This window comes from Chenopodium quinoa, unplaced genomic scaffold, assembly GCF_001683475.1.
Source record: "Chenopodium quinoa cultivar QQ74 unplaced genomic scaffold, ASM168347v1, whole genome shotgun sequence".
NCBI classification, from domain to species: domain Eukaryota; kingdom Viridiplantae; phylum Streptophyta; class Magnoliopsida; order Caryophyllales; family Amaranthaceae; genus Chenopodium; species Chenopodium quinoa.
In genome coordinates, this window is record NW_018742204.1 from 21,395,584 (window position 1) to 21,418,644 (window position 23,061).

Here is a 23,061-nt window from a genome sequence, read left to right on the forward strand (position 1 = left end):
TAGAAAATTTTGTGTGGTATATGGTGAATTTTGAAGAAACTCAGTGGTATATCATGAAATTTCCGTTATTATAACTATTGTATGATTGTATCCTATGTTATACAATCAATATCGTTTTTTTACCTACATAGTCAAAATGTACAAGCATGTACTCAAAAAATAGTCTCATACTTTGTGTAAGAAAACCCGTCAAACTTGTAGCATACACTTGAGCTAGGATTGCGTACATAAAAAATCATTTGTATTTAACTAAACAGAAATTCATTGCCAAGTGCTAATTTTCTTTCTTATTTGTCATCTACTACCTTTTTTTTCTCCCTTCATCCTTTCCAAATTCCAATTTAAGTAAAACTGATGCCTTTTTGATCCTTTGACATTTTAACCATTGGTAATAGTAACATAGATTATTGTACTAAAACAATAATAAAAAAATAAAATCTGCTCACCATCTTTTGATGCAAAAAGGGCAGTATTTGCAAAAAGTTTACAAGATTTGGTAAACTCTCTCCATTCATTTGAGAAGAGAAGAAGAGAAATACACTATATTAGAGATATAAAATCCTTGGTCAAAAGGGATAATCTTTATTTAGTGGCACCTGTATTTACTCATTATTACACCCTCACTCTCTTTTTCTGCATTCTCTGATTTTTTTCACATGATTTGCTTCTAATGGTGTTTGATTTTGCTGTAAATTCAATGAAAACAGCAAATTGAATGTTTTTTGAGAGTTATAAGAGTTTGATTTTGGTGGGTTTTTTGAGAACCCGGGTTTTGACCCGTTTTTGGTTCTGGGTTGAGGTTCTGCTGTTTGGTTCATACTCATTTCTGATTTTCAGACTTAGGTAGGCAACTTGGTTTACTATTTCTGATTTTTCCAAGGTTTTGTTTTGACCATTATTACTCAAAAATCCCAATTTTTTTTTTTTTTCATTAGCACAATTTTGTTTTTTTTTGTTAATTTTTATTTTATTTTATTTTCAGAGATGGGTTTGGAAGACATTGGAGATGGGCAAATGTTGGCACTCAGAATGATTTCAAGACACAAACGTTCAAAAAGGTAAGCTAAAATCTTCAATTTTGCATTATATTTAGTAATATTCTAGGTTTTTGGTTTATGGGTTTGCAATTTTTAGGTGTGAAGTCTTTGATTTGTCTAAGTAACTTTTATTTTGTGTTAGTGACACTTCATAAAAGGTAATGGATGGAAAGTATATTTGTGGACGACTATTCAGAGATAAAATCTTGGTTCATGCATTTGACCCGACCCAACCCGACCTGACCTTGCCTTATTGGGACTAAGGCTTTGGCAATGTTGTTGTGGGTTAGTAATGAGTTGTTGAAGTGGGTGTTGCTACAAGTGAGTAATGGCACTGAAATTAGTGAGAGGAATTAAGACAGACAATATGAGATTGGAAGAATACTCATTAAATTCAAGTACTTGTCTTTCATGACTCCATTTAATTTTACTATCTACAATATGCCCTAATTAATTTGCCCCTGTTAGTCTGCTACTAGCCTATTACCCTTTGGTTTGGTCCCCATTTAATTGCTGAGATTTTCATTTTTAGCAATCCTAAATAAAGATTCAGTACAAAAAAGGAGATTTTGTTAATTAAGAATCAAATTTTAGAGATATGAGATGCTGGAAAAGCAGGTTGAGTTCACTAATTATGGATATATACACTAATGATTCTTGCTTAATTATTTTATCACCATTTTAAAACTCTTTTACAATAATTTAAAAGGGTGTTTCATTAAATTCAAAAGGGTATTGTAAAGTAATTATCTTTTGCTTTATTATTATTTTTTTTTGCTTTGAAAAAGGAATTCAAGAAATTGAGGAGAGAATATTTTGTATATTGTGTTTGTGAATGGGTGAAATTGTTGATACTAAAGAGTTTAATCATCTGGAATTAAATTGAAGTTAATGTGCTTTCTAATTGTCAGCTTTCCGGATAAAAGAAGAGTTGAGAATGGTGATTCCCTTGAAGAGTCTCCTCGTCTAAAGTTGGTAAGCTCACCTTTTTTCTTTCTTTAGTTTCTCTTCTTTCCAGTTTGATTTTTTGATCCTTTCCATAATTTCTTTATGAAAAATAAATAAAGAAGCTTGGTATATAATGCTTTAGTTTGGTTTATTATATAGTGTTTGTTTGACTATAAACTTTCATGAATCTTATCAGATTCCATTTTCATGGATTATGATGATAATGATGTGCACTTTATGCCTTTTTTTCATGTTATTATTTCTTTTATGTAACTTTGGATATGGTTATCTTTTGATGTATCATACTACCAATGCTTGTATAAAGTGGTAATTTCTTTTTTCGAGCGTGCAAATTGTGAATTTCCCTATGTTTCTTCAGAAATAGCTGCCATATTAACTCAATAAATGGTTAGCGGCTTGATTAGTTTACTTCAATGGGTGTTGTGTTCTTGTTTTACCACTTCTTATTTGATTTTGATGCTTTAATTTGATTGGATAACAGGATGTCGGACGACTTAAAGGCTCTGTTAAGGCTAAGAAACAGCAATCTCCAAGGGTTGAAACTCATTCACTGAAACAAGAGGTCAGAGCTCAGAAGTGAATTCTGCTTAAACTTTCTGCATTGAGGTCCCTTTTCTTCAATAATCCCTCTATCAGATTGTCGGCTACTTATTTTCTGTCTTGACATTGTTTGTAGATTCTACAACTCGAGAAAAGGTTGCAGGACCAATTCGCTGTTCGGCGTGCTTTAGAAAATGCATTAGGCTCTGGAGTGTCTTCCTATGAGAAAAATGAACCGTCTACAGTTCCAAAGGTAGGTACTACAAATTATATGATAATCAAAAGGAAATTCTCTTTAAGTTTGATGTTTTTTTTGTAATTTTTCTTCACTCTATGCCTAATTGCCTATTACTTGGTTTCAGCCTGCAACAGATTTGATAAAGGAAATTGCAGTGCTAGAGTTGGAAGTTGGGTATCTGGAGCAGTACCTTCTGTCACTGTACAGAAAAGCTTTTGATCAGCAGGTGTCTACGGTATCTCCAAATGCTAAGGATCACCAAGCGTCATCAATTTCTCCGACTGTAAAGAATCAGAAAATATCCTCTACGTCTCCAACTGTCAAAGATCAAAGACTCAAGTCTCCTCCAGTTATTCCACGTCGACTTTTTGTAGATGAAGATGCAGCTGAAACTGCAACAAAGGTTGAACAATCAACATTTCAACCAGTTCCTAGGACGCTTTCTAACACATTCAAAGAAACCGGTGAAAGCAAGATACTTGACTCTAATGCTCATCGCTGCCACTCCTCTTTATCACATCGTACAGCACACCCTACTAGGCCTTCTCCGGACTCTGTAGCTAAAGCTTTGCGTGCATGTCATTCTCAGCCATTGTCCATGTCTGAGGTAGCTCTTTCTGCCTTATGACTGTCAATCAGAATGTACTTCCCAGTAGAATATAAGCTGAATTTCTATGAAGTTGGTGAACTTATTACTTGCAGCATTCTGCTTAGCTGTTCTCTGAATTACATGAATTGAATTATTTAAAGAAACCTGATCCGTAAAAGGAGTAGTACTTATTTGTGCATAACATAATCATATGTTTCTTTGCGCAGTTTGCAGCCTCAAATGTCATTAGCCTTGCTGAGCATCTTGGCACACGTATCTCAGACCATGTTCCAGAGACTCCTAACAGAATTTCAGAAGATATGGTGAAGTGCATGGCAGCCATATTTTGCAAGTTGGGAGAGTCACCTACAGCAAACAATGGCCTCTCATCACCCAATTCTTCGTCATCCTCGATGGGTGCATTTTCTCCTCAGTATCAATGTGATGCATGGAGTCCAGGTTATGGAAAAGATTCATCTTTTGATGCGCGTCTGGATAATCCATTCAATGTGGACGGGCTTAAGGAGTTTAGTGGTCCTTATAGTACTATGGTTGAGGTCCCATGTATATATAGAGAGAGCCAGAAATTGGGAGAAGTGGAACATATGTTACAGAATTTCAGGTTAGGCTTCCATGATATGTATGCTACCCATTGCTAAGATGGGGAAACAGGGGAATATTTAAAGAATTGGACTTTACAACTCAAATGTTTCTAACTTGATTATGTTTATTTTTCTTAATTAAGGTCACTCATTTGCCAATTACAAGAAGTAGATCCGAAGCAGTTGAAACATGAGGAGAAAGTTGCATTTTGGATTAATGTTCACAATGCTTTGGTGATGCATGTAATGATCACACTTTCAGTACACTTGATTATTTAATTTTATTAACATTGACCTTTGTACACTGTATGACATTTTATGCTCTGTGCATGTAGGCATTTCTAGCGTATGGAATTCCACAGAATAATGTGAAGAGAGTCTTCTTACTCTTGAAGGTAAAAGACAGTGAATAGAATTCTTTTGGATGGAGAAGCTGTAACTTTTTGTTGTATTAATTTCTCTTGCATCTATGCAGGCTGCTTACAATGTTGGGGGTCATACTATAAGTGCTGACACCATTCAGAGCTCTATCCTGGGGTGTAGGATGTCTCGTCCAGGGCAGGTTCGTTCCTAGATTGGTTTTTGTTCCTGCATAAAGATGTCTGACATCTCATATTTTGAGCTGTCATTAAATAGTTGAACTAAGTGATGATGAGTGTGATTAGTTTTGCATCCTCTAAATCTTTGCTCCTTTGGAAAATAAGGGTTATGCAGGCAACTTATTTTAGACTAAAACTTGAGTGCAGGGACCTTATTTGTTCCCATAGCAAGTTATAGCTGCAAGTTTCCCAAAATTTTCAGCTAAAAATTTCACATCTGAGCACAGTATTTTGATATTTTAATTTCTTCAACAATTGTTAGTATTCTGCAAGTAGATTCTCAATTAATGGGTTCTGATTCTATGATGGAATGTGCTGCTTGAATGCATTTTTCGTTTCTTTACAATTAGCACTTACACAAATCATACAACAATTAAACTAGACCTAAAAACTGAAAGTAGTGTTGGAAAATCACTGATACTCGTCTGCATGTCCAAGTATCATAGGTCGACCCTGTCATAGACTTCCCGGCCAAAAACTTTCAGAGGATTCATCCTTTTCTAGTTGCAGGAAAGAGTAAAGGTTTTTGGGGTAGTATATTGGTTGGGCATTCTGTAAAACAAATACATTTTTTTCAAGTGTGTTTATCAGTTGATCGTTTCTTTTATTTTACACCCCTATCGTTCCTGTGTCAGCCTCAGCATGAACTATCTTTGTGACAATCAGATTGTAATTTAGACTAGATTTTATCTATGCAATCTTAGTAGAGTATTCAATTTATTTTTCTCTTATTCGTGATTTTCCAGTGGCTACGCATGCTGCTTTCTCCTAGGACAAAATTCAAAACAGGAGATGCCCGCCAGGCTTATGCAATCGAGCATCCAGAACCCCTACTACACTTTTCACTATGTTCTGGAAGCCACTCTGATCCTGCGGTACATTACTTATCTCAAACCATTTTTTCATCTACTGCAGCACTCATTCTTTATGTTCCATTTAACCAACTTATGAGTTATTATCTGAAAAAATTTACCTGTTTTTTCTTGTTTTGTAATTTACAGCTTCGTGTATATACCCCGAAAAGAGTTTTGCAAGATCTCGAATCTGCTAAAGATGAGTACATTCGTGCTACCTTTGGTGTACGCAAGGACCAAAAGGTTGTCCTGCCAAAGGTAGTCGAGGCATATGCCAAGGACACTGGTTTATGCTCAGCCGGTATCATCGAAATGATCCAACAATCACTCCCTGATCCACTAAAGAAGAGTCTTAAGAAGTGTCAATCTGGAAAATCTCGCAAGAGCATTATCGAATGGATGCCTCACAATTTCACCTTCCGCTACTTAATATCAAAAGAATTGATAAAGTGATATGTTTAATTGACAACCTTCTTATTCATCGATAGTACTAAATTAATTTTTTGGTTCTTAGTAGGAGATTTCATCCTGTTATTTTGTTGTTTGAGTATAAATTATGGTTTTGTACAAAATGAAAAGGAGATTATTAGAGGGGGTAGTATTAGGAAGTACAGAACAGAAAGTGGTAGCCTCCACTTTTGTAAATGTAGTGATTTTTATCTATTATTTTAGTTTGGAAATGAAATTAATGTGTTCTTTATTAATTTTATATTTTAAGACATGAAATAATGATATTTGTTTTTATCATTTGATATGAGATTGATTTGTCTGGTATTACATGTGTCGTTATTCATCAGTAAGACAAAGATTGAGCATTGCTAGATTTAACAGGTCATGAAACAAGATTGATTGAAATCAGTGATTGATTTTCATGTGATTTGACTAGGTTTAACAAATAACAACAAGACAAATGATCTTCAGTATTTTGGTTTGATTACTTGAATCTGCTTAAACTAGCTTGTCGATTAAGCCAAAGGCTAGAATCGTAGCGGTTGACAAAACTTAAGATATGGTGCTTTATCATGACCAGGATAGTGTTAAGAGTGAAAGAAAGTCGAGTTTGATTAGCTCCCATGACATACACAACCTGAGCGTGGCCCGAACACGACATGGCCGAAATGACATACTGGACCTTTCAGCGTGTTTTACCACTCCCACCTGATGGATGACCGGCCAAAGTGACTCCGAACATGCTTAGGCCATGGATTCATGTGTGAATAATCCTAGTAAACGATCCAATGTGAGGATTTTACATGTTCATAAACAATATTTGTAAAGCCGTGTTATCTGAATATCTCCATATACAATCTCCGAGAAATGATTTTGGCACACTTGTATGTGAGATCACATTTTTTTATGCTATTCTCACAAGGGATGTGCTAAAATCAATTAGTGGTGTGCTAAAATTAATTTCCACAATCTCCATAAGACCGAGTTAAATGTGATTATCCTCTTAAGGTCCTCTACACTATGACCACTTTACCATCCACTACCTGATTAGAAATTAAAGTGACTTCTATGATAGACCAAATGAACACCAAAATCAGATGTATGAACAATGAAAACAGCTTGAAACCAAACCAAACCAAACCAAATCTATGATGGTCACCATATTCTACCAACCAACAAGGCAATATGGGCCCATTTACCATCCTCAAATGAAAAAGAACAAAACTTTAGTTGACTTTAAACCTTACAAATTGTGGACTTAATACTTATTTACTGTTACACTCATTTAATTTGTCATCAATCAGACAACAAAGTAGCACTTACCATCATTTACTTACTTTAAATTACTTTCTCTGAGTTTGTACTCATCACTCGTGGAAAATATTGTCTTCCATTTGTGGCTCAGTTTGGTTATGGGCCTCATGGTATATATTCTCCTTTGCCCTACTTTATCCTTTTCTAGATTTAGACAGTCAAACAAAAGTAGATTCTCCATCCAAAAGTATGTGAAAGACTTTTGATTCTTGTAGAAAGTGTGTATGTATATTCATTGAAGAGTGGTGTTGTTATGTTTGGAATCCAGCTTAGCTGCATGCCATGGTGGGGCTAAAAATCGCGGGCCGTAGAGTTAAAGGAACAATTCGATTAATTTTAGTTGCTTAACTGTTAGACAATTAGCCAGACTTAAATGAGAATTACAATAGATAGTATGTACGTATAAAAAAGTTTATATTACCATTTTATGTTATAAATGTGCAACACATTACAATTACAAACACTGTTGTACAATTACAAACCAACCCACACCACATTTTTAATACACATGCACATAAAAGAAAATTAAAGGCCTTAAAGAAATGTAGATGGCCAACAATAGCACTAAGTAAGACATAGCAAGTTTTTGTCATCCTTAGTCAATTTATAATGCTTCAAAGTTTCATGGCACAAATGTTCCTTTGGGGTAGTATTAACACGGCAGGAGGCCAGGCCGTAGAGGTGCACAATAATTCAAGGTTCAACTAGCGGCGAAAGCTTCTGATAGGGCGTGCTGGCTCAACCTCATGCTCCTGAAGCTGCACTAGCTTGTAGATTGCTGCTCCTCCAAGAGCACCAAGAGTTGGCGCTACCAAGTATATCCACACTTCTTTATAGTTTCCTGCTGCAACTGCCGGGCCTAGAGTCCTCACAGGATTCATCGACGCACCACTTGATGGACTGCACCATTAAACAGAATTTATACTCAATTTCAGAAATTCACTCTTGTTTCTAAGAAAAGCACATGTTCAATAACTCGCGTTGTCCTTATACTGTTCTGTTAACTAATCTGTTTATAAGTTGCACAAAAATTACATAGCTTTTCCTGCGTGCTACTTGCACCAATTGACTAAATCAATAATTGTGCAACAGAATCAATAGTTGTTAAAAAAAATGCATAAAAACTTACCCTGCAACAAGAATGTTCAGCATAACTGTGGCTCCAACTGCAATACCAGCTAGTTCCCCAACCTGTTGCAACGTAAACCACGACTCATTAGAAGATTTCCTTACATTAGAACTCATGTGGCAAAAGATACCTAGATGGTGTACTTAGCATCAGAAAGAAGTCTATTACTATAGCAAGACGTAAGATCCGATCATTTGCTACATTGATGAAATTTAGGCTTTGTTCTTTCCACCCTAAGGATATATGTTTCCTACAAGTTAAACTAATTTCCAATTTCGCAGTTGGGCTACTAACGTTCAATCTACAGCTAAAATAAGTTCATATAAGTTCCGATAAGCTCCAATGAGTTAAAATAAGTTCAGATAATGGTTTTGTGAGGGAAAGCAAATGAAGCCTTAACAGTATATGAAACTCTTTAACAATTACTTTTAATACTATCAAAACAAATTTAAAACTTGTAATATTGTATATGATAATAACTTACTGCTCGAGTGTCAGTAGCAACAGCAGTGACAACAAACATGAGGTTGAAGGTAATAAGGAATTCCAGGGCAAACGCTTGTCCAGTACCCACTGAAGGAACTGTAACTCCACCTGACATGAACGGGTGAAAGACACCCTTGAGGGCGAGAGAAGCCAGGATCGAAGCAGCAACTTGAGCTGCAATATAGGCAGGAACTTGGACCCATGGGAAATGGCGAAGAGCTGCAAAGGCGATGGTGAGAGACGGGTTCAAGTGAGCTCCTGATATGTGACCTGTTGATAGAATTATGATCATGACTGCTAGTCCGGCGCAAGCAGCATTTCCTATCAATGTCTCTGCACCATTGTACTTCTCGTTTACAATGGGACCAGCTGTTGCCGCGAAGATTAGGATGAAAGTTCCCACAAACTCTGCAACAAGCTGATTACACAAATGACCAAAAATTAGTAAATCTCACATTGAATAAGGCTTATTAATTGTAACATCCGATTCCCGAATGTAATTTTTTTTATCAACGCTTTTGGAACACTAGTTATAACAGCTACTCCCTCCGTCCCTAAATTACATTCCTCTTTCTAGCATTTATTCCTCAAATAATAGAGAGGAAGAGGAATGTAATTTAGGGACGGAGGGAGTAGTTTAAAGCCATTGACATTAATTTTCATGGATGACAATGTATTCTCTAGAACACCAACATCATTAGTACTAAGTAAAAGACATTGTGACTTCATAATTCATATATTAAACACACTTAACACTCGCGATAGACTACGAGGAAGTTAACAATATAGAAGATCTATTGTACCCTTTTATAGTAATCCAACAATGCATTATCATCTAAATTGCAGTTATAACATCTGATTTCACAGTGAATATTAGAAAAGTTAACAATTTCCTAATCAATCAATCAAAGCCTTAATCCCATAAGTGGAGTTGGCTATAACCAAATTTGATATGAGATTGATCTAAATTGACCAAAAGCTTCCTCCTTTTCCCCTACGATTCAATGTCTCATCCTCATGCAAATCCATATACTTCATATCTTTGTTAACTCCTTCTAATCAAGTCATGTTTGATCTCCCTCTCCCTCGTATAAACCCTCCACTTTTCCAATTAATTTCCTAATGGATACTAATAATAATTAAGCAAGTATGAACAAGTTCCTCAAAGCAGTAATTAGCTGCACGTGCCCAACATTGGTTCTTTCAATTTTTTCAAGTCTTTCATTTCATCAAATTTAATTTTATGGGTAACCAAACAAGTACAGAAGTACTTAGTTTATGTACATTTATATATGAAGCCTAGAAAGCCGCCAATAAAGTTGCATATACATGTACGCTACACAGTACCCACGTTACGTCACGCGGAACTAATTTAAATGCTAAGCATATAATCCTCACACCAAGTATTAGTTAAATAAGTCATCTGATTACGAACAGAAAATGCTTAGAAACGAAAGAATAATTCAACATTACGTTAGCTTAAATGATATAACAACTCCTATAATAACTACAAAAATATGACACCAAGTGTTCAATCCTCTAATACATGACAATAGATCTCTCCGTTGGATAATATAGTATCGATCCCATGGACCCATGATCAGTTGAATCTGAAAGGAAAGCTCTAACCAGTTGAGCTATCCTGCACTCTCTGCCTAGGCGTCTATTTTTATTTTTATACATTCGTATACTTAAATACAACGAAATAATATCATAGTATCATTATTGTGGCTACTTGGCTGTCTCTTTCATCAACATTTGTTCACACCTTTTACCTCAACAATAGACAAATAATGCGAGTTCATGTGGTAGCTACTACCTAGCACAATGTTTAGACACAAAGCGCAAAAATCGGGTGACTTTACTTTATTACTTAAAATAATTGAAACTCTGAATCTGGTGATAAAGATGATCAAATTGTAATTAAGGACATAATTAAACACTAATATAGGTAGAATGTTAAATTTTATTAGTTCTTGCCACCTTTAACTTTATAACTAGTATCAAGTACTAAACATGACACCATCAAAACTAAAATTTTCACCGTTAAAAAATAGAACTATTTTTTTGCATTACTTACTACTTGTATTATATATATTCATTATATGTATGGCTGTGAATGAGTCATAGTTTTATTACTTGGTGATAATTGAGACGACTTTTTTCTATTAGTTGTAATAAACCGTCGGCCACAATCTTGATACACTATTGATTTTAACTTTAAGTGTTATAAAATATTAAATCTTTGAGGTTAGACAACAAAAAGCGTCTAAATTTATCAATTTTATATCGAAATATAGTTATTTTTTTCGTTCTAATTCAATGAATTGATCAGTAATTCAGAATCGTACACCTATTTGCATTTCTTTCAAAATTATTGAAGGCGACATAAAAACTAAACAAAATTTTATATTGTTGTACCACCTCATTACTTAACTCTATTTAAATAATTTAGTACAAGAATGAAATTAAAAAAAAAAAAAAAAACATAGATGAGTTTATGTCATACGTAAACTTACGACCTTGGACTTATTACTCTATCATTATGAAATCTCGCCCGTCTTATGAAATACTACAAAATTATACTCTAAAATTAACGGAAGTTATTTTTAACAAAAAAAAAAAAAAAAAACCAAAATTATAATGCAAGCAATTTAACTCGTATATAAATTTTTTTTTACTACACTATGATTTTAAAAAATTAAAATAATAAAAGAAAAACATAAGCCGTTAAAGTGGGGCCAACAAAAGATACCTTTCGGGTGAGGGTGACGTCGGGAACTTTAAAATCAGTGAAGCAAGCTGGGCCCGACCCGAATCCCAACGGGCCATCCGGAAAACAGTTGCACCTTGGCATCGAAGATCGCTCGTACGACAGTGAGTCAACTCGCCGACTCGATATCAACGGCGCCGGTGTTCCTTCCGGTGTCGGAGGCACCGATAACGACACTTCCGCCGGTGGCTCGGCTTGAGGGTTCATAGTGTGTGTGTTTTTTTTTTGGTGGATTTTTTTTTTTTTTTTTTTTTTTTTTTTTTTTGGGTGATGGAAAACTAAAGGATTGTGGGTTTAAATTTACATAATTTGAAGGTTTTTATAAAATTTTGTTTAAGGCTTCGTTTGAATGCTAGCCACCGCGAACAACAATGAAAATAAGATAAAAGCGACTTAGAGCTAGATAGACATAATCATAATGTCAAGATGATAATCAAAAGAAAAATATTTTTTTGGGTTTTTTTTTGGTAAGATCAAATAGAAGATATAAACTTAAGTTACATAATTTGAAGGGTTTTTATTAAATTTGATTTACGGTGTATTAATTTTGAAAGATAGAGTAGCCACGGAGACCTAACTCAAATCGAAAGCGAAGAACGAGGATTATAATTTGATTGATGGATATGAAAACTCGAACAAAACAAGCATGTAGATCGAAATAATGATCAATAAAGCTAAAGATTGAGGAAGCGAAGAGAGTGAGGGAGAGGAGGAAGAAGTTGACGAGAAGTTGTAATAAGAAATGAAATGGGTTAGCAAAATGATGTGACTGGATGTTAAGGGTGAACCTCTCGTGTCTTTAAATCAATCAAAAAAGTGAGATGGATTCTTTCATTGTATTATTATTTTTGTTTAATTTAATGTAAACCTCCAATCTGGAAAGTCAATTGTAACACTCTCTTCTTTCCTCCCACCTTTCCTTGTTATCCTTTTATTAGTACGTACTAAGAGTATTATTATAATATTATATACACGTATATTCAATTCTATTATTATGAGTAATGTATGGATGGTTGTTAGTTGGTTATTAGACAGATTATTGTGCGTTTTATTCATTTGATTTTTACTTATATAATAATTTATTTAATACTTGTATAATATAATATGCAACTAATATATATTCACTTGATTTCACTTATTACTAGAACAATGACTATATACTTAAATTAGACTTATATTTGAACTTATTATTTCATTCATATATGAAGTGTAAACTGTAAAAATGCATGGTAAACAAATTAGAGCTTTAATGGGTAAAGTTGTAGGAATTAGGCTCATTAATGGTTGTGAAATACCTAATGGTTGTTAGTGTAGTGGTGATTGAGATTGCCGCACTTGATAGAGAATGAAGATTGCGTGTTTGGTCCGATCTCCCGCAACAACAATTGAAAGGGGATTGGAACCTAACCACCTAGAATTGATCCTTGAAATCGGAATAGCCTAAAGGATGAATCAAGTGGAACACCAATATAAAATAAAATAATACATAGTATATGGTTGCGAAATAATATGACGGTACATTCTAATTGAATACAAGAGATGAGTGATGAGATAATCTAAATAAGAGTACCAGAGTAAAAAAAAAAAAAAAAAAATTGCTCTTGGTATCATCAATGCTAATAAATAAATGATCGAAAACCAAGTACTATGATTTATTTTGGGGTTATATTCCGTTGATAAGTTATTCACTTTGATTTTGGGTTGATTCCATTGTTTTACTTTTTGCAAAGTCTTAATTATTCTATTGATAAGTAATTCTCTTCAATTTGGGTTGATTCCTCTGTATATATTGCTTTTTGCAAAGTCTTATTTATTCCATTGATAAGTAATTCGTTTCAATTTAGGTTGATTCTACTATATTATTTTTTACATAGCCTTATTTTATTCCGTTATAAGTTATTTGCTTGAACATTGGGTTGATCACACTGCATGCAGTACTTCAATTTGCAAAGTTTTAATTTAAATGTTTGTTATATGATATTTTAATCACATTAACATTTGGGTTTGGTAAATTTGGATATACAATTTTTTAGGTTTAGATCGAGTACATTATTGATTTAACAAGCGGTCACTTATGTAATGCATATATAACTCTAATCATCAATATATAATATATATGCAATTAAAAGTTGTAAACATTGATGTAAAGATAGTACCGACATCGTTAGGGTTTGTCCACTAAAATACATTACACTGTTAGTTATCCATTATTACGTACGTATATCAACTTACTCTCCATAACGACCTTAATCACGGTCACATGGAGAGCTCAGAGCTGCTTTCGACTACGTACGCACCTGTGGCCTACGAAGTCAACTTGCCACCTATGTTGATAGGTGGCACTAGCTTGGTCGTTTTCCCATATATACCCAAGCATAATTCATTATTAAGGTACGATCGATCTTTATCTCTCTACCTCTCTCTTTCTCTTAAAACACCTTCTTATCTCTTCTCTTATTCTTCTCATCAAATTGCTGACTTTAGCATTGGAGAGGTTATCCCTAAATAATTCCCCGAATTAGCTAATTTGCATTGACTGTGCAGGTACTTAATTGGCCGATAAACCTTTTCGGATCCTAAGACTCAAGTTACCGGAGCTCACCTGGTCCAGAACAATTGATATTACTATACAACTCTCCATAAATCAATAAAATTATTCTTCGGTTAAAAACAAAAATCTACACTTTATTTATATACTAAAGTTGACCTAGTTATTAATTGACTAATTTTTTTTTCCCCTTGAAGAAATCGTTAATTGATTCATATACAAATGAGAATGGAATTATTTTCAACTTATGCTTTAAAATTATCAATTTTTCCTTTTGTCAAAAAAAAAAAAAAAAAAAAAAAAAAATCAATTTTTTCCATAAATATGTGTGGATATTAATAATCAAAGTTAAATATTTACAAATTAAAGGGTAGCATGACTAGCTAGCATCATATTTTAAAAAGAGGAGTATAATTTTGTTATTACTTGCTTTACAATTAATTATTATCTTGAGGAAAATTGTAACACTACTTGTATGTGCGACCAAAATCATATCGTAGTGTAACTAATCTCTAAAATTAGCTTGCTGATGATCTTATTAGGTGTTTCATTAACTGAGGATTAAAAAAAAATGTACTTATTGCTTACTTTGCGTTTGCCTTTTGCAATACTTAATTACTTATACTTTGTATTAATATAGGAGTCTTACACGATTTTGTTTGTTATATACTCATTCTCTTCCTTCATGCGAGAGCATGCAAATGCTTGGATCTTAAAACTTCCTTCTTCTTCTTCGTCTTCTTCTTTTTTGTTTATATATTTTTTTTAATTATTTATTGAAGGTCGATAGACAGGGATTAGTTTTGCAAATCAAATAAATAAGAATCAAATATTTCCATTAAGGGTTAATGAATCAAATATTATATGGTGCAATTAAGAATTAAACCCCACATCTATTCAAGCAATTATTAGCCATGGAATGAGGGAAATGCACATGATTTCATCATTTATTGAAAGTTTTTCATTATATCTACTAGATTTAAGAGCACATAATATACCGACTCACCGGTTTAGAACCTTTAATTTCATACATCAATCCAATCCAAATTAATGGATCGGACTACACACTTAGAATCTTGCGTCTTTGAGAGTAAGGAAATATAAGGGCATCCCCATCCTCAAACCGTGATAGGAATTTAAATCCATTGAATCTCTAACCAAAAAATTAAAATGTCTTTTACTACCACTAGATCAACACTTGATTGATTAATTTGTCTCTTCCACTTTAGAATTGAAAGAGTCACTTATAGACTACATTATTGACTTTATTGTACTCAAAACTATTTCCATGTTCTTTTTCCTATAGTAGTAAGCTAGGTATATGTAGTTTTTCTTTTTAAAGTAAGCTAGCTAGGTAATTATGTTCTTGTTCATTGAATTGAATTGGTATATGTGCGCTATGCAAATCTATTTTATTTGACTTGTTTGGAAATTAAAAGAGCTCCAAATTATTCCACTGGCTCCATATTTTCTTTTGGGTTTTTGCTAAGAGATATCAAGGGATTACAATAATAAAGACGAAATTTAATCTCAAATCTTAATTACTAGTAGATAACTTCCTCACTATTTTAAAACTAGTACTCTGTAGTTTAGTTGATGATACATTGGTGAGATTGTGTTTGTTTATCATTTATCAAGTCAATTTAAGTATGTGAAGTGTGATTTTGAAGCAAGATTATGAGAGTAGGCCACGTTCCCCACTTAACCATATTTAGTCCTCTTTTATAATTTTGTTCATAGTTGGTGATGAGACTGATGACAAACTCATATTGGCATTTAATTCATTTTATTTTATATCTTATATATTTATAATCATGAATTTTAACGCATGGCATTGCGTAAAAGAACATCATATATCATTTTTACTACCCTTAAAAAAAATTTAAGTCATATTTTGAATAATATATATGAACTACAATGAGTTGAAACAATGGTCAACAAAAATAATAATACTAAGTAAAAAAAAAATGCAATGAGTTATAATATGATAGGTTTCAAAAAAAAAGTTATAATATGATAACTACTCGTAGTTTCAAACATAAATAATACTCTCGTTTCGTTTATGTTAGTTACTGTCAAATGAGTAAAGTGTGTCAATAATTCAAAAATAAAAAGAGTACAGAGGTTTTTTAGTGTGGCAAGCCACATGGTGCGGCACGGTTACTTGTATTATGAGGTTACTTGTATGGGTTACTTGTATTCTGAGTAACTCCAGACCGAAATCCCATACCAAATCATTAACACCCTACAAGTAACCCCTGATCAAAACCAATAACAGCCATACAAGTAACCCTAGAATACAAGTAACACCTGACAAAACCAGTAACACCCTACAAGAAACCCCGGCCGAAACTAGTAACACCCATACAAGTAACCCCAGAATACAAGTAACACCTATAAGTAACCCCTGACAAAACCAGTAACACCTTATAAGTAACCCTGATCAAAACCAGTAACACCCATACAAGTAACCCCAGAATACAAGTAACACCTACAAGTAACCCCTAACAAAACCAGTAACCCTTGCCGCACCATGTGGCCAGCCACATACATAAATTTGTAAAAAGAGTATACTAGAGGATGAAGTTGAATTATTACCATAAACAAATTAACGTTCTAAGTGTACATAGGCTAATTGACAAAATGACTCAATTATACAAAAATCCAATTAGCATAACGTACCTCATGTAAAAAAAAAAAAAAAAAAAAAAAAAAAAAAAAAAAAAAAAAAAAAACACCTGACAAAACCAGTAACACCCTACAAGAAACCCCGGCCGAAACTAGTAACACCCATACAAGTAACCCCAGAATACAAGTAACACCTATAAGTAACCCCTGACAAAACCAGTAACACCTTATAAGTAACCCTGATCAAAACCAGTAACACCCATACAAGTAACCCCAGAATACAAGTAACACCTACAAGTAACCCCTAACAAAACCAGTAACCCTTGCCGCACCATGTGGCCAGCCACATACATAAATTTGTAAAAAGAGTATACTAGAGGATGAAGTTGAATTATTACCATAAACAAATTAACGTTCTAAGTGTACATAGGCTAATTGACAAAATGACTCAATTATACAAAAATCCAATTAGCATAACGTACCTCATGTAAAAAAAAAAAAAAAAAAAAAAAAAAAAAAAAAAAAAAAAAAAAAAAAAAAAAAAAAAACCACATTCATACCAAATCCACGTATAATATATATCGTTCTCCGATTAAAGAAGAGCACTATAATAATTGTAATGATGTTGTTGTGAAGTTGAGAACTAATAATAGTCGTCCCCACTTTAAGAAAAAACCAAAATAAAACTAGGTCTAGTAGTACTTTTTTTCTTTCATGTTCTTTTCAGTTTCAGGGTGGGGAATAGAAAGCTCTTGTCCATCCAAAATAATTAAACCCCTAAATACATATTCTGTAGGCCATATATGCCCTTGTTTTATCGAATTATATGACCTCTTCGGTCCAAATTACATTATATGATTTCTCGTCTTTTCTTAACCACTTTTTCTATCTAATTAAATTATTGTTGCATGTGATTTTGAATTTATCTCATCAGCATAACATTATTTTATAATAATTCCTCTTATTCGCTATATAATAATTGACATGATTTGACTTTTTTTTTTTTCGCTAGTATATAAAATAAAGTGTTACGAGTAATAAGTAAGTTTTTTAATTATTTTTTATATGATTTTAAATGTGTAATCAAAGATATTGATATTAAAGTTAAGAAAAAAAACAATACGTCTAAAATTGTGTTAATTATTATGAAACGGATAAAATATGAAAATTAGATAATAAAATTATCGTGGTTTTATCTTAGAGTTTTGAAGAGGTATGTGGTATGCATTTTTTTTAATGGTAAGAAAAAAATAAAGCATTAGGAAATGTGGTATGAATATATGATGGCATCATTTTTTATTTTTTTTTGACAGATGATGTAATAATTTTGTATTGGATAATGTTTATTTCTTTTATCCATATTATACAAGTTTGTTTAATATATCATATACGAAGTATGTGACAATATGTACTCCTGGTATGTATTAGCCTGTAATAGTATATGGGTTTATCCAATCATAAACATTTCCTATCTGCTCAACTGCTCATTTTAAGATATTTTGTTGAATGAAAAATAATACTGTATTATTTATAATAATAATAACACGCAAAAAGTACATAAAATTATTGTGGATATACCTAAGTACGTATTGTTGTGTAGTGTACTTATCCGTAGGTCAACTTAGTGATGGCAAAAATGGATAAACGAGTTGTGTTCCTGATTAATTTCGGAATGTTAATCAAATATAGAAAAATACAATATCATGTTAAAGTAGGATCATTGCACAAACAAATTTATTTCATTATCTGATTAGATTGGGTTGGGTTTTACCATATAATGTTTGAGTTTCTCAGTAAATTTCGTGTCAGGCAGTGTCACGGATAGTGTCAATTGAGTTCTTAGCTCTAATGTAGTGATGTTAACCATATTATGTGTGTAACTAGGTGAGGCTAATTGCCACATTGGTATAAAAGTTAGCACCTTGGTGACATATTGGTATAAAAATTAGCGATAATTAACTAGGTATAGAAGTTAGCAAATAGTGACAAATTGGTATAAAAATTAACTAATGTGACATTTAACCCTATTTTATTTGCCAAAACAAGTGCTTAATTATTATTTTAGTTTTAATTTTTGAAATTTTTTTGTTTTGTTAATACTCATTTAATGACAAATACTTCTCTCCTCAAAGCCCATGCACCTAAGATTATCAACAAATGATAACAAAAAAAAAATGTAAGTTTAACTAAAAATCTCTTACAAAAAGAAAGATAAATTCTTATTGTTATTTGTTTTAAAAGTTGAAATTGACATGTTAATTGTAATAATTAAGAAGCTGGGAGCAAATTTATGTGTATAATATTGCATATTGCAAAAAATTGAAAGCTCAATGTAATACCTAATATATATAATCAAAGCTTCTTAAAAGTAATAATATACTCTGTAGCTTATTGTTTTGACTTTAAATTTTTATAAGCCAATTACCGTCGAAACATGATGAATTTTAAAGACACCGAAAAGAGTACATGAATTATCCTAACATTAAAATTATACAAGTAATTTGCATCTCATAGATATGTGACTCCCTCCTAATTAATACAGTACAAAATTAGGGTCTGTTCTCTTACGTTGAAATTCAGTTCAGTTCAATTCAGTTCAGCTCCTAATTTCCTTCTCTTATAAAATATTCAGTTCAGTTCAATTCAGCTGAGTTCAGTCAATGAGAACAGACCCTTAGACCATTTTTTTTTTCTATAAAAAGGTAACTAATGAGATCATTAAAAAGGCAAGGGAAGAATATTTTGCACCAAAAAAAGAAAGTGGAAAAAATGAGAAAAGTAAAAGGAGTAAACAATATTGGACTTTTTATTATATATATATTTTTTTTTTTAAAAAAAAAAGTGGTGTAACAGTTATCTATAAGTACACCTCCATGACCACCATTAGCCCCATCAGCACTGTCGGCTGCGACTGCCAATGCTCCACTGTCCGCCACCTGATGTCACTCCATCTCCTCTGACTTTTTATTTTCATTGACAACTTCGTTCTAATTAACTCCATCTATCTGATCTATTAGTATTATTTCATGCCACTTCTTGATTTGCTAAATCCGTCACCAATCTAGTGTATGTACACTTCTCATCTTGTTTACGTATCCGCGACATCTTTACTTAATTCTCTTCCTGCTACCTTCATAGATGCACATTTTCCAACTTGGTTCCACCATTAATGTCCTTGTATGATATATACGCATACTCCCTCTGTCCTATATCATTATGTGAAGTTACATTTGAGATTTGACCCTATTTTTACTAGTTTATAATAAGTACTCGTGTAGTTTAAAGGCCTGTTATGATTGATTGAACTGAGCTGAACTGAATCGAATTTATTGGAGCTGAACTGAACTGAATATTTTATGAGAAAAGAAAATTAAAAACTGAACTAAACTGAACTGAAAATAATCTTGAAGAGAACATAACCTAGTACTATTTCACTATTGAGATTTAAACATTTGACACGTGTTTTTAAATGGTAAAAAAAATGTAAGTAATTTAAAACTAGTGAAACTATTATCACTACATTTAATTTTGTAAACTTTTGAATTTTGACACTTGAGGTTTTTTTTTTTTATTATTAATATTTTGTGAACGTCCTCATATTTGCATGATTGCAAAATCCTAATAACTAAAATATCTACACAATGCAACTTGATCATAATTTAATTTCTCCAATGTTATTACAAGGTACAACGACCAATTTTTGTTGGCTCCTTCTCAGTTTCTCCCCAATCAAAAATATCCTAATTGACTAATAATATAAATAATTAATTGATCATGTAATATTATAGTAATATAGAAGAAGAAAACAGTAGACAAATGCATGGGAAAATGGCAAAAAGAAAACATAAAAATTATCCAGTGAATTGAAGAAGAGATCGAGTAATAGTGTACAACATGCATGGGTCCTTCTGCTAATCTGGCTCCCACGTTTGCCTTCTTTTTTTTTATTAATTTAAAATTATTTGTTTGATCCCGTTGACTTTTATATTTACTGTACAAATCCAAAGTTTCCCAAATTCATGGTACCCAAAAATGATTATTTCTCCATTACATTTGGTCGGCAGCAGCATGTACTATACGTGATTTGTTCTTAACTAATCAAATTCATATGTTTTTTTTTATTGGACAAAGAAACCCTATTACACAACATACTAATTTAATCAAGAATTATATGAAATTTATATTATGAAATTTATATTATATGAATAGTAATAACTAATAAGGGGTACTTTATATTTATGTATGTCTAAAAGTCCTCTATGTTTGGAAGCTTGTGAATCATTATTTTAAGGTAATTGTGGTTGTTATATTGTTGATAGAAGTAAACGAAAAATAGTTTTATGAGCTTATAGTGTTTAAGTGGCAGTACATATGCTTCATTATTTGAGTGGTTCTCCTTCCCTCTTCGCCTTCCAATCAGAAGTCTCTTTTTTAACAAAAAAAGTATACGCCATCTTATGCTTTAAATTCAAGACGTCGAATATTTGATTGATATAGAAACTAACCTTAGAAATAAAAAGTTTCAACTTTAAATTTATCACACATTTTATTTGTATGGTGCATGGTAGATTAGGTATAAGCTAGCTCTAGCACTTTATGTCTCTATTCCAAGAAAGGGTCCCTATGTTCAATTCCAAAACAATTTTGCTTAGAAATTGGTCTCCTAAACTTAAGATTAATGCAATTTATGCAACTCACCACTAAAAAAAGAACAAGTTTCATATAAAAACTAAACGTATATGTACATATGCAAAGTATTATATTCACATATCTCAACCATCCTTTTTTAATTATTAATATTTTTATTATTTTTATTTTTATTTTTGAATTTGTTCATATGAGGTTTAAATTTAAGTCTATTTTTTTTAAAATAAAGAAAAATTTTATTCCACTACTTTTCAATTACAAAAGGGAATTCTTTTATAGAAAAAAATTGTAAAAAAAACTTCATAATGAATAGAATTTTATGGAAATGCAAAAGAAACCCTAACCGATTGTAAAGTAGAGGCGTGCATTTGTTATGGATCAATTCCATAACATCATGTTCATTGCATCTTTTATTTATCAAACAAATATATATATATAATTTTGTTACCTTTTATCTTTTCTCATATCATATAAGGGTCCTCGATTAATTTGATTACTACTAGACAAAGGTTGCATTACTAGATTTAGGATAACGCTGTCCACACCTCGTTTGTTCTAGTGGAAGAGTCAATCTAAAGTGTCCAAATTACTACTGTTGTTGCTTCATTAGAGGATCGAAGGTCACTATTTTATACAATTTTATTCTACATCAACTGTACAAATTCATCATTGAAATATATTTTATGTACCTTTTATAAAATTAAAGTTGTTTCGTCTAAATCGGGCACTTCTTGTTGCATGCTTACTCAAGTTCACCAAGAAATCTTACTAATTTGTTTGTAATTCCATTATTATTGCTCCTGTTTAAGAAAATAACTAGCACTACTATTTTAATCGAGTGACTATCTTAATCAGATTGAATTTATAGAATTATTGATTTAACAAATTAAATGATGCACATATATGATTTTATTTCCCTATAAATCCATTCTACATACTAACAATTGTATTATATGCCATGACAAAATTAAAAGAGTAATAATAAATATAACCCTAAAGGTGGCTACATGTAAGATACTAAAAAGAGAAATATTAAGTATACAATGAATTCAACATGTGTTTTTGTCATAAATAATCAAATTTATACCATTTTAGGAATTGCATTTGCCCTTACAATAGGCTCTACATACATCATTATAACGTAAAAACTCTGTAAATAATAATAAAAAAAAAGGTACTCCTAATAATGTTCCATGTATCCTTTAGTATTTAGGGTGCTTTCTTGATTATTTCCTTAGCTTAACATACATACATCCATCTTATCAAAACTTAGGTATTCAAACTTATTACCTAATCTTATCAAAACTTATACAATATATACTTATCTGAATTTTATCAAGCCTTATTAAAACTCATTTAAATTGTAAATTGAACTTGAATAATTCTTACACTAACCCTTATCCCAAAATAAGTGAAACTAATTAAGGTGAACCGATTGAATATATATGACCTTAACAACTTAGATTACCTTATTTTTTTTTTTTTTTTGACGGGCTTATTCTTTTTTTTTTTTTTTTTTTTTTTTTTTTTAACAGGAGTTCTTGTAAAGTTATAATGCATACTACTTTAAAACATGAAGTACTTTTACATTGATATATATATAATTATATAAATTTAAGACAATATCATTAACATTGATCTTATATATAAAACTTATT

The 23,061-nt window shown here is 32.1% G+C and overlaps 2 protein-coding genes across 2 annotated transcripts; one reads left to right on the forward strand and one right to left on the reverse strand.

Moving 5' to 3' along the window:
• The first annotated feature begins 225 nt into the window (after positions 1-225).
• On the forward strand, positions 226-6,175 carry LOC110723172. The gene is made up of 12 exons (XM_021902501.1): positions 226-843; positions 983-1,058; positions 1,949-2,012; positions 2,488-2,568; positions 2,683-2,799; positions 2,909-3,391; positions 3,601-3,995; positions 4,119-4,218; positions 4,311-4,370; positions 4,451-4,537; positions 5,321-5,449; positions 5,576-6,175. Exons 2-12 carry the CDS (start codon positions 985-987, stop codon positions 5,879-5,881), a joined length of 1,896 nt encoding a protein of 631 aa, XP_021758193.1. The 5' UTR covers positions 226-843; positions 983-984; the 3' UTR covers positions 5,882-6,175.
• A 1,412-nt stretch (positions 6,176-7,587) lies between these two features.
• On the reverse strand, positions 7,588-12,450 carry LOC110723180 (probable aquaporin NIP5-1). The gene is made up of 4 exons (XM_021902513.1): positions 11,563-12,450; positions 8,806-9,225; positions 8,322-8,383; positions 7,588-8,092 (listed from the first exon to the last, which is right to left on the reverse strand). The coding sequence occupies exons 1-4, from the start codon at positions 11,785-11,787 to the stop codon at positions 7,897-7,899; spliced, it is 903 nt and encodes a 300-aa protein (XP_021758205.1). The 5' UTR covers positions 11,788-12,450; the 3' UTR covers positions 7,588-7,896.
• Positions 12,451-23,061: the final 10,611 nt, after the last annotated feature.

What these genes read in the sequence shown, in the direction of transcription:
- LOC110723180 (XM_021902513.1), bottom strand. Translation starts at nt 11,787, where the DNA reads ATGAACCCTCAAGCCGAGCCACCGGCGGAAGTGTCGTTATCGGTGCCT. An exon ending in ACGTCACCCTCACCCGAAAG is followed by an intron (nt 9,226 to 11,562) that starts GTATCTTTTGTT and finishes TTGTGTAATCAG; the next exon opens with CTTGTTGCAGAGTTTGTGGG. An exon ending in CTGAACATTCTTGTTGCAGG is followed by an intron (nt 8,093 to 8,321) that starts GTAAGTTTTTAT and finishes TTAATGGTGCAG; the next exon opens with TCCATCAAGTGGTGCGTCGA.
- LOC110723172 (XM_021902501.1), top strand. Translation starts at nt 985, where the DNA reads ATGGGTTTGGAAGACATTGGAGATGGGCAAATGTTGGCACTCAGAATG. An exon ending in CTCATTCACTGAAACAAGAG is followed by an intron (nt 2,569 to 2,682) that starts GTCAGAGCTCAG and finishes CATTGTTTGTAG; the next exon opens with ATTCTACAACTCGAGAAAAG. An exon ending in GGATGTCTCGTCCAGGGCAG is followed by an intron (nt 4,538 to 5,320) that starts GTTCGTTCCTAG and finishes GTGATTTTCCAG; the next exon opens with TGGCTACGCATGCTGCTTTC.